The 17242-nt window shown below is 42.4% G+C and overlaps 1 protein-coding gene across 1 annotated transcript in view; it reads right to left on the reverse strand.

Annotated features, from left to right (window-relative positions):
- LOC109904820 (neurobeachin) overlaps positions 1–17242 on the reverse strand; it is a 335275-nt gene that overhangs the window by 52674 nt on the left and 265359 nt on the right. The window contains exons 49-50 of the mRNA XM_031791425.1: positions 9899–10039; positions 5278–5397 (exon numbers count right to left, since the gene is read on the reverse strand). Coding sequence (XP_031647285.1) covers positions 5278–5397; positions 9899–10039 — 261 coding nt within the window. The remainder of the gene's footprint in view (positions 1–5277; positions 5398–9898; positions 10040–17242) is intronic.

Genomic DNA, 17242 nt, shown 5'->3' on the forward strand with positions numbered 1-17242 from the left:
GCGATTCATTTTATTGCTTTTCTGACTTTCGTGACCAATCTACTTGGCTGCTAGCTGTTTGTAATGTTTTTCTCTGCTGAGAGAGATGTCCTTACATAAACGCTTGGTATGCTTTCGCCGAAAAGCTTTTTTGAAATCTGACATGCCAGGTGGATTAACAACAAGCTAAGGTGTGTTTTGCTATATTGCACTTGTGATTTCATGAAAATTTTATATTTTTAGTAATTTAATTTGAATTTGGCGCTCTGCAATTCAGAGGATGTTGACGAAAATGATCCCGCCAGCAGGATGGGTGCATCAAGAAGCTAAACTACTGGCACACAGCTCGAACACCCATGCATACCCAACAAGACATGCCACAAGAGGTCTCTTCACAGTCCAGAACAGACTATGTTATGCATAGAGTACTACATAGAGCCATGACTACATGGAACTCTATTCCACATCAAGTAACTGACGCAAGCAGTAAAAAAATAATAATAATAATTAAAAAACAGATAAAAAAACACCTTATGGAACAGCGGGGAATGTGAAGCAACACAAACATTGGCACAGACACATGCATACACACACACAGATGTTAACATATGCACTATACATACACATGGATTCAGTACTGTAGATATGTGGTAGTGGTGGAGTAGGGGCCTGAGGGCACAGGGTGTGTTGTGAAATCTGTGAATGTATTGTAATGTTTTTAAAATGGTATAAACTGCCTTAATTTTGCTGGACCCCAGGAGGAGTAGCTGATGCTGGTATTGGTATTAATATTAGCCCTCTGATTACAATGAAGAGCACGACATGCGCTCTGTTTTGGACCCGCTGCAAGAATTAGGTCCTTCTATGCACCGTTTGACTATTTGACAGGACAATAATTAACATCAGATAAAACTAGAACCTACAGGAATTGATTTGTGGAGTGTGGTATCAAAAAAGCAGAGCATCTCTTTATTACAGACAGACCTCTCCCCATCTTTACAAGCATTGGATCTATATGTTTTGACCATGACAGTTTCCAATCTAAGGTAACACCAAGTAATTTAGTCTCCTCAACTTGTTCAGCAGCTACACCATTCATTACCAGATTCAAATGAGGTCTAGAACTTCAGGAATGATTTGTACCAAATACAATGCTCTTAGTTTTAGAGATAGTCAGGACCAGTTTATTACTGGCCACCCATTCCAAAACAGACTGCAACTCTTTGTTAAGGGTTTCAGTGACTTCATTAGCTGTGTTTGCTGATGTGTATATGGTTGAATCATTAGCATACATGGACACACATGTTTAATGCCAGTGGCAGGTCATTGGTAAAAAAATTGAAAAGAGTAGAGGGCCTAGAGAGCTGCCCTGCGGTACACCACACTTTACATGTTTGACATTAGGTCTGAATCCACGATATGGTAGAGGTTGAAAAGCCATAACACATACGTTCTCTCAACAACAGGTTACGGTCAATAATGTTAAAGGCTGCACTGAAATCTAACAGTACAGCTCCCACAATCTTTGTATTATCAATTTCTTTCAACCAATCATCAGTCATTTGTGTCAGTGCAGTACATGTTGAGTGCCCTTCTCTATAAGCATGCTGAAAGTCTGTTGTTAATTTGTTTACAGAGAAATAACATTGTATTTGGACAAACACAATTTTTCCAACAGTTTGCAAAGAGCTGGGAGCAAGCTGATAGGTCTGCTGTTAGAACCAGTAAATGCCATTTCCCTCCAGGCCTGAGGACAAATACTTTCCTCTAGGCTCAGATTAAAGTTTTGACAGATAGGAGTGACTACAGATTCAGCTACCATCCTCAGAAGCTTTCTACCTAAGTTTTCAATGCCTAGGATGTTTCTCAATATTGATAGATAACAATAATATTTTCACCTCTCCCACACTAACTTTACAAAATTCAAATTTGCAATGCTTTCTTAAATTGTTATTTTTTATGCATGAGTACACTGGCTCAATATTGTTGGCATTTCCTGCCTAAGTAATCATCAAAATAATTGGCAACATCAAATGGTTTTGTAATTAAAAAGCCATCTGATTTGATGTAAGATGGAGTTGAATTTGTCTTTCTGAACATAATTACTCCAAAGTTTTTAAATAGGTTTTATAATGCAGTTTTTTTTTCTTTTTATTGAGTTTAGTCACATAATTTCTTAACTTGCAGTAAGTCAGATGTGCGGCCCCGACTTAGTCACTCCTTTCTCTTTCATCCATACAGTTTTTCAATTCCTCATCAATCCATGGAACCTTAACAGTTCTAACAGTTAGTTTCTTAACAGGTGCATGTTTATCAATAACTGGAAGAAGCAATTTCATAAATGTATCAAGTGCAGTGTCTGGAGGCTCCTCATTAATCATCACATCAGACCAACAAATATGTTTAACATCATCCACAAAGGGGTCACACCAAAATATTTTGTATAAACTATTTTAGGGCCAACTGAATCAAGTACATCTAAGACCAACAGTGCAATTTTTTGGGATCGCAAGGCCTTGAAGATCAACCAGTTAGTGGCCACTGCTTTAGCCAATCACAGAGCCTGCTCTCCTCTCCTCCCCTCCACTCAACTCCATTCCTCTCTCTCTTACAGATGCCTCTGTACATTGGACCATGTGCACAACAGGAATGTGGCACCTCCTTCCTTTCTCTGTCAGAGCCCTCATTAGAAAACCATTTAAAAGCATTTCAACTCTGTTTATCTAGGCCTGTGTGTGTCAGGAGGTGCATGTGTTTGTATGTGTGCCATGTGTGTGCGTGCCATGTGTGGGGGGTGACTTCGTGTTGGTGTGTGCGTGCGTGCATATGTGTGTGTGTGTGCACGCGCATGTGTGTGTGTATGTCAGTGACTGTGTATGTGTGTGTTTACAATGTGCTTGGCCTCCTAGCTGGTTCAGCGCTAGTATGAGGGCTGTTTTATGAAAGCAGTGTTTGTCGTGTTCTGTAATACTGTTGGTTTTTACCAGGCCTATGGGAGTTTGACCAGGCCTGTTGCCTATGGGCTGATAACTACAGGAGGATTACAGGCAGGGCTTTAGGACGGTAAATCAGGGTTTACAGAGGAAGGTGGCATGACAGGAAACACCCCAATAAAATACTGGAGTCTGCTGTTGGTCACATTTCACCCTCCAACGGACCACAACACTTGAGGCTGTCCCTCCCTCCCTCCCTCCCTCCCTCCCTCCCTCCCTCCCTCCCTCCCTCCCTCCCTCCCTCCCTCCCTCCCTCCCTCCCTCCCTCCCTCCCTGTCTATTTCTCGGTCCTCTCTCTCTCCCTCACTCTCTTCCCCTCCAACCCTTCCTCTCCCTCTCCCTCCCTTCCTCCTCCCCCCTTACTCTCTCTATTTGTAAACTTCCCTGTCAAAACTCAGCACCAAGCTGTTAAAGCTGCCAGCTCCGTTTTTGAGCCCAGCTCCCCTGTCAGCCATTAATACAGCAACAGCCTGTTAATGGGCTGAACAAGTCAATCACAGAGCCTCCATAGATAGCTAACAGGCTCCACAGATAGCTAATAGCCTCCATATATAGCTACTAGCCTCCGTAGATAGACAACAGCCTCCATAGATAGCTAACAGCCTGCAAAAATAGCTAACAGCCCATAGATACCTAACAGTCTCCATATATAGCTAATAGCCTCCATATATAGCTAATAGCCTCCATATATAGCTAATAGCCTCCTTAGAGAGCCATCCACCTCCATAGGAAGCCAACAGCCTGAATAGATAGCAAACATCCCATAGATAGCTAACAGCCTTCATAGATAGCTAACAGCCTGCATAGATAGCTAACATCCTTCATAGATAGCTAACAGCCTGCATAGATAGCTAACAGCCTTCATAGATAGCTAACAGCCTGCATAGATAGCTAAAAGCCCATAGATAGCTAACAGGCTGCATAGATAGCTAAAAGCCTCCATTAACAGCTAACAGCATAGATCCCTTCAGGTGACACACTGGCAGCATTCTGGGGGGTTACTGGTACTGTTACTGGGACTACTCATAGACAAGTCTGCCTCTCCCTCTTTCACTCACACACGCATGCAGGCAAGCACGCACATGACACACACACACACACTAGTGGGGACACAGAGACATGGATTATTAACACTGTTAAAAAATGAATTGTGAAGTGGAGGAGGTTGGGGGGTGGGGGGGATGCTAGAACAAGGTCGCTCCATATTGACTTGCTCTTGTAGGTGGTCAGCCCACCCCTGCTAAGGCCCCCTCCCACTCCCCCAGTCCTGTACTGTGTCATAATGTAGGTAACACTTTGTGTATGTAGGTAACTGTGTACATAGGTAACTGCGTTGCACCTACGTATAACTGTGTAAAACTGTGTGTATGAAGGTAAAACTGTGTGTATGAAGGTAAAACTGTGTGTATGAAGGTAGAACTGTGTGTGTAGATGAAACAATTTAGCAGAATAATTCCTGTTACTAATACATAACGAAACAGCTGCGGTTGTAATATCTTGTCTCTGTCTCCTTTGTGCTGATAGACCAGCAGCCATGTTCTGTGTGTTTCAACAGACAGACAGACAGACATACAAGTAGTTTAAAGTAGCATGTATTTGTTAACAGGGCATGTTGGCTGGTGTGCTGCTCTCTCCCCCTCCTCCCCAAGCTGAGCCCAGGAAAAGCCCTGTCCGGACATAAAACACTACATTTTAAATAGCTTTTGTCATTAATGCTATATTAATTGCCTGGGGCAACACTAACCCGACACGGGGTGTTCTAGAAATATCTGACACTTTGAGGTCAGAGCTGTTCCCGCTGTGTTACAGAGTGACCGTGGTGGTGGTTCAGCGTTTCTCCGACTGTGTCCCAAATGGCACCCGATTCTCTATAAAATGCACTACTTTTGAGGAGGGCTAATAGGGAGCCATTTGGGATACAACCTCTGACTGCTCTTCTGAGGATGAAAGGAGAGGAATTCTTTCTTTGTCTTCAGCCTTTGTTCACAGAGTACAGCACTCCTTTATTTTTTAAAGTAATGTTTTTTTTATATAAGAGGTAAATCAAGTATGTATTTTTAAGTGTTTTAGTTATGCACAGTGTACCATGTCTCTGTTCCTCAGTTTGAGCACAGAGTACTTATTGAGCAGAGGTTGTGTTATTTATAATTCATGGGATATATATTTTATTGTGACGTTTCCTTCTGGGTTGGAAACCGATGAACAGATCCACCGTGGACACAGATCCAGAGTACTTACATTGAGCAGAGGTTGTTTCATGGCCACACACACACACACACACACACACACACACACACACACACACCCTGACGTCTGAGGTGTCTCTCTGGCAGTGCCTCCAGGAGCGGGTGATGGCTGAGAAGGTCCGGTCTGGATGGTCAAACTTGTTGTTGTTAGCTTTCAGGAAGAACGTGGTGAAAGGCTCCTGCAAGAGAAAACACACACACATTTTACTTTGAGCAAAGGATGTTTCATGGACACACAGACACAAACAAAATAACACACATAACACCCCCATTCCAAATAATACTGTCAGCGAACGAGATTTTCTATTGCATGTTCAGAATGAATAATTTCTACTCCTCTAAGGAGAGCTAATGGCTGAATTCTACTGGTTGTGACAGAGAGAAGGGGCAATGAGAATGTCCCTTATTGGAACCATAGATGTGGTAAAGAGGACTGTGGGGGATAGAATTTAAATTGTATTTATTTAACCTTTACTTAACTAGGCAAGTCAGTTAAGAACAAATTCTTATTTACAATGACGGCCTACTCCAGCCAAACCCAGACGACATTGGGTCAATTGTGTGCCACCCTATGGGACTCCCAATCACGGCCGGTTGTGATTCAGCCTGGACTCAAACCAGGGTCCGTAGTGACACCTCAAGCACTGAGATGCAGTGCCTTAGACCACAGCGCCACTCGGGAGCCCAGAATTAGAAGAAGGACGCCGGACTGATGCACATTCAACAAATCTGATCTAACAAAGTGGATATTGTTCAAATCCGTTATGATTGATGTATTGTAACAGGCCCACAATGTGATTACTAAAGTATGATTTTGATATATTTAGCTGTTTTCGCTGCATAACATTTAGAAGTACACAATACACATATAATCAATAGCCTACATGTAGGGTAATTTTGCTGGAGGGCAAAGAGGAGATTCGCAATCTTTCCCCAATACCTTTCCATGGCATTTCCATTGTTTGGGTTGAGTTCCATTGACCTCTTTACCACATCTATGGTGTGTGTCTGTCTGTGTGTCTGTGTGTCTGTGTGTCTGTCTGTGTGTCTGTCTGTCTGTCCTCCCCTACTGTACATTACCCACAATGCCTTAGGGAGTATTAATTACAGTGCTTTCTGGACGCCGGGAGCGACGGTGGTAATTGGCTGATGCCGTATGTGGTGTTCCAAGTCTGAGATGGAGACAGTGTTCTGATGGAGGGATGTAGGGTGGAGAGGAGGACAGACAGAGGAGGAGTGTGGGTAGTGAGGAGCGGTGTAAGTGCTGTCAGAGGAACTCTTCTAATTCAACAGACCCTCTGCTAACGAGGGGAGAGGAGGAGGAGAGTGGCAGGCAAAGGGAGAACAGGGGGAGGGTGCTACTAACTCCCCATCAAGCTTTCTCCAATTAACGAACTGCCTAACATATCAAATATCGCCAAACCCCAAGAGGGCTAACCCTTTATCTCACCATTTGGATTCCACTGGTATTTACTAAACACTATATAGCGTCAATGTCCTTTCAACTGTGTAGATTGTGTGACTTACTATCTAACTAACATACTAGCTGTCATTTTGAACATATTATTTTGGATAAAAAACGACTTACAGTACCAGTCAAACGTCTGGACACACCTACTCATTCAAGGGTTTTTCTTTATTTTGACTATTTTCTTCATTATAGAACAATAGTGAAGACATCAAAAATATGAAATAACCAATAACCATAACCAACAAAGTGTTAAACAAATATAAATATATTTGAGATTCTTCAAAGTGGCCACCCTTTGCCTTGATGACAGCTTTGCTGAGCACTTGTTGGCTGCTTTTCCTTCACTCTACGGTCCAACTCACCCCAAACTACAGTGCCTTGCGAAAGTATTCGGCCCCCTTGAACTTTGCGACCTTTTGCCACATTTCAGGCTTCAAACATAAAGATATAAAACTGTATTTTTTTGTGAAGAATCAACAACAAGTGGGACACAATCATGAAGTGGAACGACAATTATTGGATATTTCAAACTTTTTTAACAAATCAAAAACTGAAAAATTGGGCGTGCTAAATTATTCAGCCCCTTTACTTTCAGTGCAGCAAACTCTCTCCAGAAGTTCAGTGAGGATCTCTGAATGATCCAATGTTGACCTAAATGACTAATGATGATAAATACAATCCACCTGTGTGTAATCAAGTCTCCGTATAAACGCACCTGCACTGTGATAGTCTCAGAGGTCTATTAAAAGCGCAGAGAGCATCATGAAGAACAAGGAACACACCAGGCAGGTCCGAGATACTGTTGTTAAGAAGTTTAAAGCTGGATTTGGATACAAAAAGATTTCCCAAGCTTTAAACATCCCAAGGAGCACTGTGCAAGCGATAATATTGAAATGGAAGGAGTATCAGACCACTCCAAATCTACCAAGACCTGGCCGTCCCTCTAAACTTTCAGCTCATACAAGGAGAAGACTGATCAGAGATGCAGCCAAGAGGCCCATGATCACTCTGGATGAACTGAAGAGATCTACAGCTGAGGTGGGAGACTCTGTCCATAGGACAACAATCAGTCGTATATTGCATATCTGGCCTTTATGGAAGAGTGGCAAGAAGAAAGCCATTTCTTAAAGATATCCATAAAAAGTGTCGTTTAAAGTTTGCCACAAGCCACCTGGGAGACACACCAAACATGTGGAAGAAGGTGCTCTGGTCAGATGAAACCAAAATTGAACTTTTTGGCAACAATGCAAAACGTTATTGTTTGGCGTAAAAGCAACACAGCTCATCACCCTGACCACACCATCCCCACTGTCAAACATGGTGGTGGCAGCATCATGGTTTGGGCCTGCTTTTCTTCAGCAGGGACAGGGAAGATGGTTAAAATTGATGGGAAGATGGATGGAGCCAAATACAGGACCATTCTGGAAGAAAACCTGATGGAGTCTGCAAAAGACCTGAGACTGGGACGGAGATTTGTCTTCCAACAAGACAATGATCCAAAACATAAAGCAAAATCTACAATGGAATGGTTCAAAAATAAACATATCCAGGTGTTAGAATGGCCAAGTCAAAGTCCAGACCTGAATCCAATCGAGAATCTGAAGAACTGAAAACTGCTGTTCACAAATGCTCTCCATCCAACCTCACTGAGCTCGAGCTGTTTTGCAAGGAGGAAAGGGAAAACATTTCAGTCTCTCGATGTGCAAAACTGATAGAGACATACCCCAAGCGACTTACAGCTGTAATCGCAGCAAAAGGTGGCGCTACAAAGTATTAACTTAAGGGGGCTGAATAATTTTGCACGCCCAATTTTTCAGTTTTTGATTTGTTAAAAAAGTTTGAAATATCCAGTAAATGTCGTTCCACTTCATGATTGTGTCCCACTTGTTGTTGATTCTTCACAAAAAAAATACAGTTTTATATCTTTATGTTTGAAGCCTGAAATGTGGAAAAAGGTCGCAAAGTTCAAGGGGGCCGAATACTTTCTCAAGGCACTGTATCTCAATTGGGTTGAGGTCGGGGGGATTGTGGAGGCCAGGTCATCTGATGCAGCACTCCATCACTCTCCTTCCTGGTCAAATAGCCCTTACACAGCCTGGAGGTGTGTTGGGTCATTGTCCTGTTGAAAAACGAATTATAGTCCCACTAAGCGCAAACCAGATGGGATGGCGTATCACTGTAGAATGCTGTGGTAGCCATGCTGGTTAAGAGTACCTTGAATTCTAACCAAAAATCTCAAATTCGGACTCATCAGACCAAAGGACAGATTTCCACTAGTCTAATGTCCATTGCTTGTGTTTCTTAGCCCAAGCAAGTCTCTTCTTCTCATTGGTGTCCTTTAGTAGTGGTTTCTTTGCAGCAATTCGACCATGAAGGCCTGATTCACGCAGTCTCCTCTGAACAGTTGATGTTGAGATGTATCTGTTACTTGAACTCTGTCAAGTATTTATTTGGGCTGCAATTTCTGAGGTTAGTAACTCTAATGAGCTTTTCCTTGGCAGCAAAGGTAACTCTGGGTCTTCCTTTCCTGGGCGGTCCTCATGATAGCCAGTTTCATCATAGCGCTTGATGGTTTCTGTGGCTGCACTTGAAGAAACTGTCAAAGTTCTTGACTGACCTTCATGCCTTAAAATAATGATGGACTGTCATTTCCTTATTTGAGCTGTTCTTGCCATAATATGGATTTGGTCTATCTTCTGTATACCACCCCTACCTTGTCACAACACAACCGATTGGCTCAAACGCATTAAGAAGAAAGAAATTCCACAAATTAACTTTTAACAAGGCACACCTGTTAATTTAAATGCATTCCAGGTGACTACCTCATGAAGCTGGTTGAGAGAATGCCAATAGTGTGCAAAGCTGTTATCAAGGCAAAGGGTGGCTACTTTGAAGAATCTCAAATATAAAATATATTTTGATTTATTTAACAATTTTTTTGGTTACTACATGATTCCGTATGTGTTATTTCATAGTTTTGATGTCTTCAATATTATTCTACAAGAAATAGTAAAAATAAAGAAAAACCCTTGAATGAGTAGGTGTTTCTAAACTTTTGACTGGTACTGTACGTCTACACTCAAACGTCTAAAATCAGATAGAAAGAACGTAGAAATGATAATGGACTTAAAAAAAATCAACAACCCACTTTTGCAGGTATAAGGGTACAAGGAATAGGGTATTGGGTGGATGGGGTATAGAGTACGTACTATCCTGAGCAGCCAGAGCAGGGTGGAGTTAGCGGTGGAGTAGTGGGTGTTGTAGTGATATGGGGGGGTCTGGTCCTCTTCCCATGTCTCGTAGCGCTCTGCATAGAACACTGCACGCTTCGGGTTCAATGCTCCAATTGGCTGAGGGAGAAACAGGAAGACAATAAGTTACATACAGTAGATAGATCATATGATGTTCAGTATATAACTGATGTTTAAGATTTCGTAGACAGGCAACTCCTAGAGCAGGGTGGTCAAACAAACGGCCCCCTGGGCCAAATGAGGCATTTGAATGTGTCCTGCCATGTTGTCATGGTAAAAAAAACTCCACAGCCCTCCAGGAGTTTAGTAAGATCTGCTATTGATATTACAGTAATTAGTTGGTCAATGGATAAATCAAGAAATACATGACTTTACAACCCAACTGTTGGCCTTTGATAGAGTGTTTCATTCTTCCACCATAACTCTGGAACAGAGGCCAAGTCAATATTACATTCTGGATCCCAGCCTCTCTGTACTTTGCCGACACTGTGTCCCAAATAGCAACCCATTCACAATATAGAGTACAACTTTTGACCAGGGCCCATAGGGCTCTGGGCAAAAGTAGTACACTCTCTAGGTAATAGGATGCCATTTGGGATGGGCCCTACGCCAATAATATGACACTGAGACTCACTCTGGGTCCCAAGCCTTTGCTTTCTCATGTGTTTTTAAAGGCAATCTAATTAGTCTATTAAAATTGATTTAGTGGAGGTTAAATTGCTTTCTCTGTCTTTTCAATCACCCTGGCCCACAGGCAGGCCTTGGAGATACATTGGCAGTCAATATTAATACACTCAGTGCTAAAGATACAGTGGGTGTGTGTGTGTGTGTTTTATGCATGAGGCAGCCATATCTTGGATTTGACCACAGGAATCATGGGAACTCCACCCCAACAAAGCCCTTGATGGCGCAGGAGAACAAGGCTGACATTTTACGTATTCTTAACCAATTGTGTTTTTTTCTTTCTTTGCATTGTTTGTAACTTATTTTGTAACTTATTTTGTACATAATGTTGCTGCTACCATCTCTTATGACCCGAAAATAACTTCTGGACATCAGAACTGCGGTTACTCACCACGGACTGGCAGAATCCTTTTGTTTCCTTTAACGAGTCCGTGAATGATATACTGTTTTCCCCGGAAACAGGCCCAGATCCCCGTCATTTGCGTGAAGAGAAAGTGGGGAAAAAGGGGCCAGAGGCCGGGCTGCCTTCTGAGAATTCGTTGGCGACTGAATAAACCACCACTTCCTTCCATTCTGCTAGCAAAATAAAATCGATGATCTACGTGGAAAATTAAACTACAAATGGGTCATTCAAAACTGTAATATCTTATGCTTCACGGAGTTGTGGCTGAACAACGACATTATCAACATACAGCTGGCTGTTTATACGCTGTATCGTTAACTTTGTCAGCGGCGTACTATGTATGTTTATAAATAACAGCTGGTGCACGATATCTAAGGAAGTCTCAAGGTTTTGCTCGCCTGAGGTAGAGTATCTCATGATAAGCTGTAGTCCACAGTATCTACAGTTGAACTCAGAAGTTTACATACACCTTAGCTAAAATACATTTAAACTCAGTTTCACAATTCCTGACATTTAATCATAGTAAAAATTCCCTGTCTTAAGTCAGTTAGGATCACCACTTTATTTTAAGAATGTGAAATGTCAGGATAATAGTAGTGAGAATGATTTATTTCAGCTTTTATTTCTTTAATGACCTTCCCAGTGGGTCAGAAGTTTTACATTCACTCAATTAGTAATTGGTAGCATTGCCTTTAAGTTGTTTAACTTGGGCCTCCCGGGTGGCGTAGTGGTTAAGGGCGCTGTACTGCAGCACCAGCTGTGCCACCAGAGACTCTGGGTTCGCGCCCAGGCTCTGTCGTAACCGGCTGCGACAGGGAGGTCTGTGTGGCGATGCACAATTGTTCTAGCGTCGTCCGGGTTAGGGAGGGTTTGGCCGGTAGGGAAATCGTGACTCCTGTGGCAGGCCGGGCGCAGTGCGCGCTAACCAAGGTTGCCAGGTGCATTTAACTTGGGTCAAACGTTTTGGGTAGCCTTCCACAAGCTTGGGGTGAATTTTGGCCCATTCCTCCTGACAGCTGGTGTAACTGAGTCAGGTTTGTAGGCCTCCTTGCTCGCACACGCTTTTTCAGTTCTGCCCACAAATATTCTATATGATTGAGATCAGGGCTTTGAGATGACCACCTTGACTTTGTTGTCCTTAAGCCATAATTTTGCCACAACTTTGGACTTTTACTTGGGGTCATTGTCCATTTGGAAGACTCATTTGCGACCAAGCTTTTACTTCCTGACTGATGTCTTGAGATGTTGCTTCAAAATATCCACATATTTTTCCTGACTCATGATGCCATCCATTTTCCTCCAAACATAACAATGGTCATTATGGCCAAACAGTTCTATTTTTGTTTCATCAGACCAGAGAACATTTCTCCAAAAAGTACAATCTTTGTCCCCATGTGCAGTTGCAAACCGTAGTCTGGCTTTTTTTTATAGCAGTGGCTTCTTCCTTGCTGAGTGGCCTTTCAGGTTATAGGACTCGTTTTACTGTGGATATAGATACTTTTGTACCTGTTTCCTCCAGCGACTTCACAAGGTCCTTTGCTTTTGTTCTGGGATTGATTTGTACTTTTCACACCAAAGTACATTCATCTCTAGGAGACCGAATGCATCTCCTTCCTGAGTGGTATGACAGCTGTGTGGTCCCACGGTGTTAATACTTGCGTACTATTGTTTGTACAGATGAACGTGGTACCTTCAGGCGTTTGGAAATTGCTCCCAATGATGAACCAGACTGGTGGAGGTCTACAGTTATTTTTCTGAGGTCTTGGCTGATTTCTTTTCAATTTCGCATGATGTCAAGCAAAGAGGCACTGAGTTTGAAGGTAGACCTTGAAATACATCTACAGGTACGCCTGCCTATCAGAAGCTTCTAAAGCCATGCCATCATTCCAAGCTGTTTAAAGGCACAGTCAATAGTATGTAAACCTCTGACCCACTGGAATTGCGATACAGTGAATTATAAGTGAAATAATCTGTCTGTAAACAATTGTTGGAAAAATTACTTGTGTCATGCACAAAGTAGATGTCCTAACCGACTTGCCAAAACAGTTTGTTAACAGTTTGTTAACAAGAAACAGTTTGTTAACAAGAAATTTGTGGAGTGGTTGAGAAACAAGTTTACTGACTTCAACATAAGTGTATGTAAACTTCCGACTTCAACTGTGCCAAGAGAGTTTTCATCTGTACTTGTCGTAGCTAATACCGCACTGAATGAGCTGTATTCCGCCATAAGCACACAGGAAAACGCTCACCCTGAGGCCGCGCTCCATGTAGCCGGGAACTTTAATGCAGGGAAATTTAAATCCGTCTTACAAAATTTCTATCAGCTTGTTTAATGTGCAACCAGAGGGAAACAAAACATAGGGACCACCTTCACTCCACACACAGAGACGCATACAAAGCTCTCCCTCGCCATCCATTTAACAGGTAACCTGCCTAAATGACTACTGACCTGTAGCACTCATGTCTGTAGCCATGATGTGCTACCCAGACTATTTGCAGTGCCTCCCCCCTTTTACACTGCTGCTACTCTCTGTTGTTATCGTTGATGCATAGTCACTTTAATAACTCTACCTACATGTACATATTACCTGAACTGCCCCCACACATTGACTCTTTACCGGTACCCCCTGTATATAATCTCGCTATTGTTATTTTATTGCTGCTCTTTAATAACTTGTTTTTCTGTATTCTTACTCATATTTTTTTTAAACTGCATTGTTGGTTAAGGGCTCGTAAGTAAACATTTCACTGTAAGGTCTGTAACACCTGTTGTATTTGGCCATCCGACTAATGCAGTTTTATTTCATTTAATTTGATTCAGACAAGCTGCAGCTAGTTGCGAGACCAATGACAAAAAAATAAAATTACTTTAATATCAAATCATTAGTAACTTGCCGTTACTCCAGAATTCCCATGGCTGGAGTTATATAAGTGTTACAACACAAAAATCTGCTTTCCAAATGGAATTTTATTCACTATATAATGCACTACTTTTGACCAGAGGACCCTGGATATATAGTGAATAGTGTTCCAAATGAGATGCAGCGTGGACTGTCTCGTCATCTTCATTATGTTCCCACAGCCCATACCTCTCTCTATGTGGCACAGAACACATGGCATTAGTAGGAATGTTTGACTTGCGCTCAACTCTCTCCCTCCAAAGCAACTGGTCACGTCTGGTTTCCTCCTACGTTCCTTTCTTTCCTCTCCAACATAATGACCGTCGACATCAATGTTAGCATGATGAGGGAGAATGGAAGAGAAGTTTATTGAGACCTGCTGAGATTTACGGGGTGATAATAGGCTGTGGCGTCTGGGGCCGGCTGTGATTGGGCTGTTGGCTACAGGAAGTCAGACAGGTTGTTAAACGTCCAGGAGGAACCAGGCTGGTCTCAGTCAGCTTAGCCCAATCATAGCTGCAGCTGGACGGCACAGACAGCTAATAGGACGGACTGGGTTTCAACAGCTAACATGGTCTCACAGCTAACATGGTCTCACAGCTAACATGGTCCCACAGCTAACATGGTCTCATAGCTAACATGGTCTCATAGCTAACATAGTCTCATAGCTAATATAGTCTCATAGCTAGCATAGTCTCACAGCTAGCATAGTCTCACAGCTAGCATGGTCTCATAGCTAACGTAATCTCACAGCTAATACGGTCTCATAACTAACATGGCCTCACAGCTAACATGGTCTGACAGCTAACATGGTCTCAAATCTAATATGGTCTCACAGCTAACGTGGTCTCATAGCTAACGTGGTCTCACAGCTAACATGGTCTCACGGCTATTATGATCTCATCGCTAACTTGGTCTCATAGCTAACTTGATCTCACAGCTAACGCGGTCTGATAGATAGCTAAGAACCCCAAATACAAAGAGACTGTCAATATGAATATTTCCATTAAACCCAGCAGCGCGGAAAAAACTGTGCAGACAAACGGTTAAAAGCAGCAGGTGGATGTCATATCGCCACAGAACATCGGCCGTCGTTTTCTTTTCATTTCCAGACTTGTCTACATGTTGAATTGCCACCGTTCGTCAACACACAGAAGATGATTTACTGCGCATGGCTTATGTTGGTTATAGTGTGTCTTGTCTATTACCTCTTACCGGCTTCCTCTGTCACCAAAACAGACAGCTCTTAGCCTATAAAAAGATATGGGGGCTTTAGCCTGCTAAACTAGCTCATTAGTAAGACATTAACAAGCTGTTAACATGGTAGATAGTGTTGGGTCTTAAGTGACCATAAGGCCCTTCTAAAGCTCTAAGCCTTTCACATGCATGCAGCACCATCAACCTGGCACCCTATTCCCTATATAGTATACTACTTTTGACCATGGTCCATATGGTGCCATTTGGATAACAAAAATGTTTGGCTAGTTCACTCAAACAAAACAACAAACATCTCTGGTTATAGTCCGACCTTCTCTGTTGTTGATGTGTGACAACTAGCTACCTAGCTAACTTTGCTACAACGTGGTATTTCATTGATTTCTTGACATAAACACACTTTAAAGCAACCAGGCATGTTAAGTGTGTTGATTCTAGTAGCAACTAAGTTACTTAAGGTTAATTAATGGAACCATGTTGCTAATTTTTGATGCTAATGTTAGCAAGCTAAAGTGCTAAAATAGATACTGTGTGGGAGATAGGGATATAGGGTCCTCGTCAGAAGTTGTGCACTATATAGGTAATAGGGTGCCATATGGGACCCCCTTCTGTGGCTGGTTAGTGGGGTAGAGTACTGACAACAACAAAAAATTCTCTACCTTTCCTCTAACACACAGTAATCACCAGCTCCCTATTCCCAGGTGGTTATGTAAATACAGGACATGATAAGGAGACAATAAAAACAAGTGCTTTAGACAGCTCTGCATTTAGCTCCTTCTGAGTTCACTCCCATAAGTAACACCTGACCTAGTGATATCTACCTTCACCACAAAACAAGACATGATCAAACCTCGCTGTTGGATTATAGGGCTGTCACATGCTACACTAGATAAACCACTCATCACATGTAATTAGGATCATTCTCTGACTGCAGAGAGTAGAGACCCCAAAGTGGAGGATCCAAGAGGAGCGCGTGTGTGTGTGTGTGTGTTGGTGTGTGTACATGTGCATGTGTGTGCATGCGAGTGTGTGGAACACAGAGAAAGAGAAAGTTCTGCAGTTCGTGTGGTAATATCTAGGCTAACTCCCGAGGAGACACACATACTGCATTTTATATTTAAATGGAAATGACATCACGGTACAGTGCAGCGGAACTGTCAGGAGGAGTCACACTTGTTTTCTCTCAGAAGAAGCACCTTGAACAGCTACAATCTAGTTCTTCAGAGTTCTTCATTTGGGTGGTTTCTCTCATGGTATAGGATTTCTGAAGTTCAGTTGCAATCTTTAAAACAATGATACAGTGATGCACGACTAGCACAACTAAATCTCCAGAGTTGTCTATGTAGCTAGCTACATTCCTAACATTCGCTACGACATACACAAACTTTTCAGCAACAACTTGTGTTAACTCTTTTAAAAACATGAATAGGATTTGCTACAACAACTAAGCAGTGTAAATATAATGTAACTATAACAACTTTTCCAAGCTGGATGTCTTGGAGCCATAGAAAATGTGAAGGGTTCTGGTTCATAAGGTTGCAGGTCCGAAGACCACCACGGACAAGCTCCCACTACCTCTCCGTTTCATAACAGTAGCTATGAGGTAAAGTAGATCAGGTACATATGTCTGCTGTCACTTCACAGCTTTGGCTGTTCCTCCCTGAGAGAAGTTTTTACAGAGTCAGTGTCTTCCTTTCAGAGACATACAAAAGAAGGTAGAACAACATCCGCGATAAAGCTCTAGATTGTTAAGAAGAGCACGCTCAGTATGCCTTCATATAGGATTATCAGCGTTTCCACTCCATCAACTAACAGGTATGAGGAGATGAGCTTCCCTTTCCCATCAGCCACCTGTCAGTCAGCAGGAAATAATCATTAAAGCCTAATGAACCGCTCCACCACACAACTGTACCGCTGACATAGCGGGTGTGTGTGTATGGTTGTGTGTGTGTGTGTGTGCTCCACAGGCCTGTGATCTGACAGTAGGAATGCTCCACTACGGCCCTGAGGCAGAGAACACTCTGTTCAGTTGGATTTAACACGGATGACTTGCTGACTGATCAACAGGTAAATTGCAGGCATGTGCAGGTGTGTGTAGGT

This window comes from Oncorhynchus kisutch, linkage group LG15, assembly GCF_002021735.2.
Source record: "Oncorhynchus kisutch isolate 150728-3 linkage group LG15, Okis_V2, whole genome shotgun sequence".
In the NCBI taxonomy this organism is placed as follows: domain Eukaryota; kingdom Metazoa; phylum Chordata; class Actinopteri; order Salmoniformes; family Salmonidae; genus Oncorhynchus; species Oncorhynchus kisutch.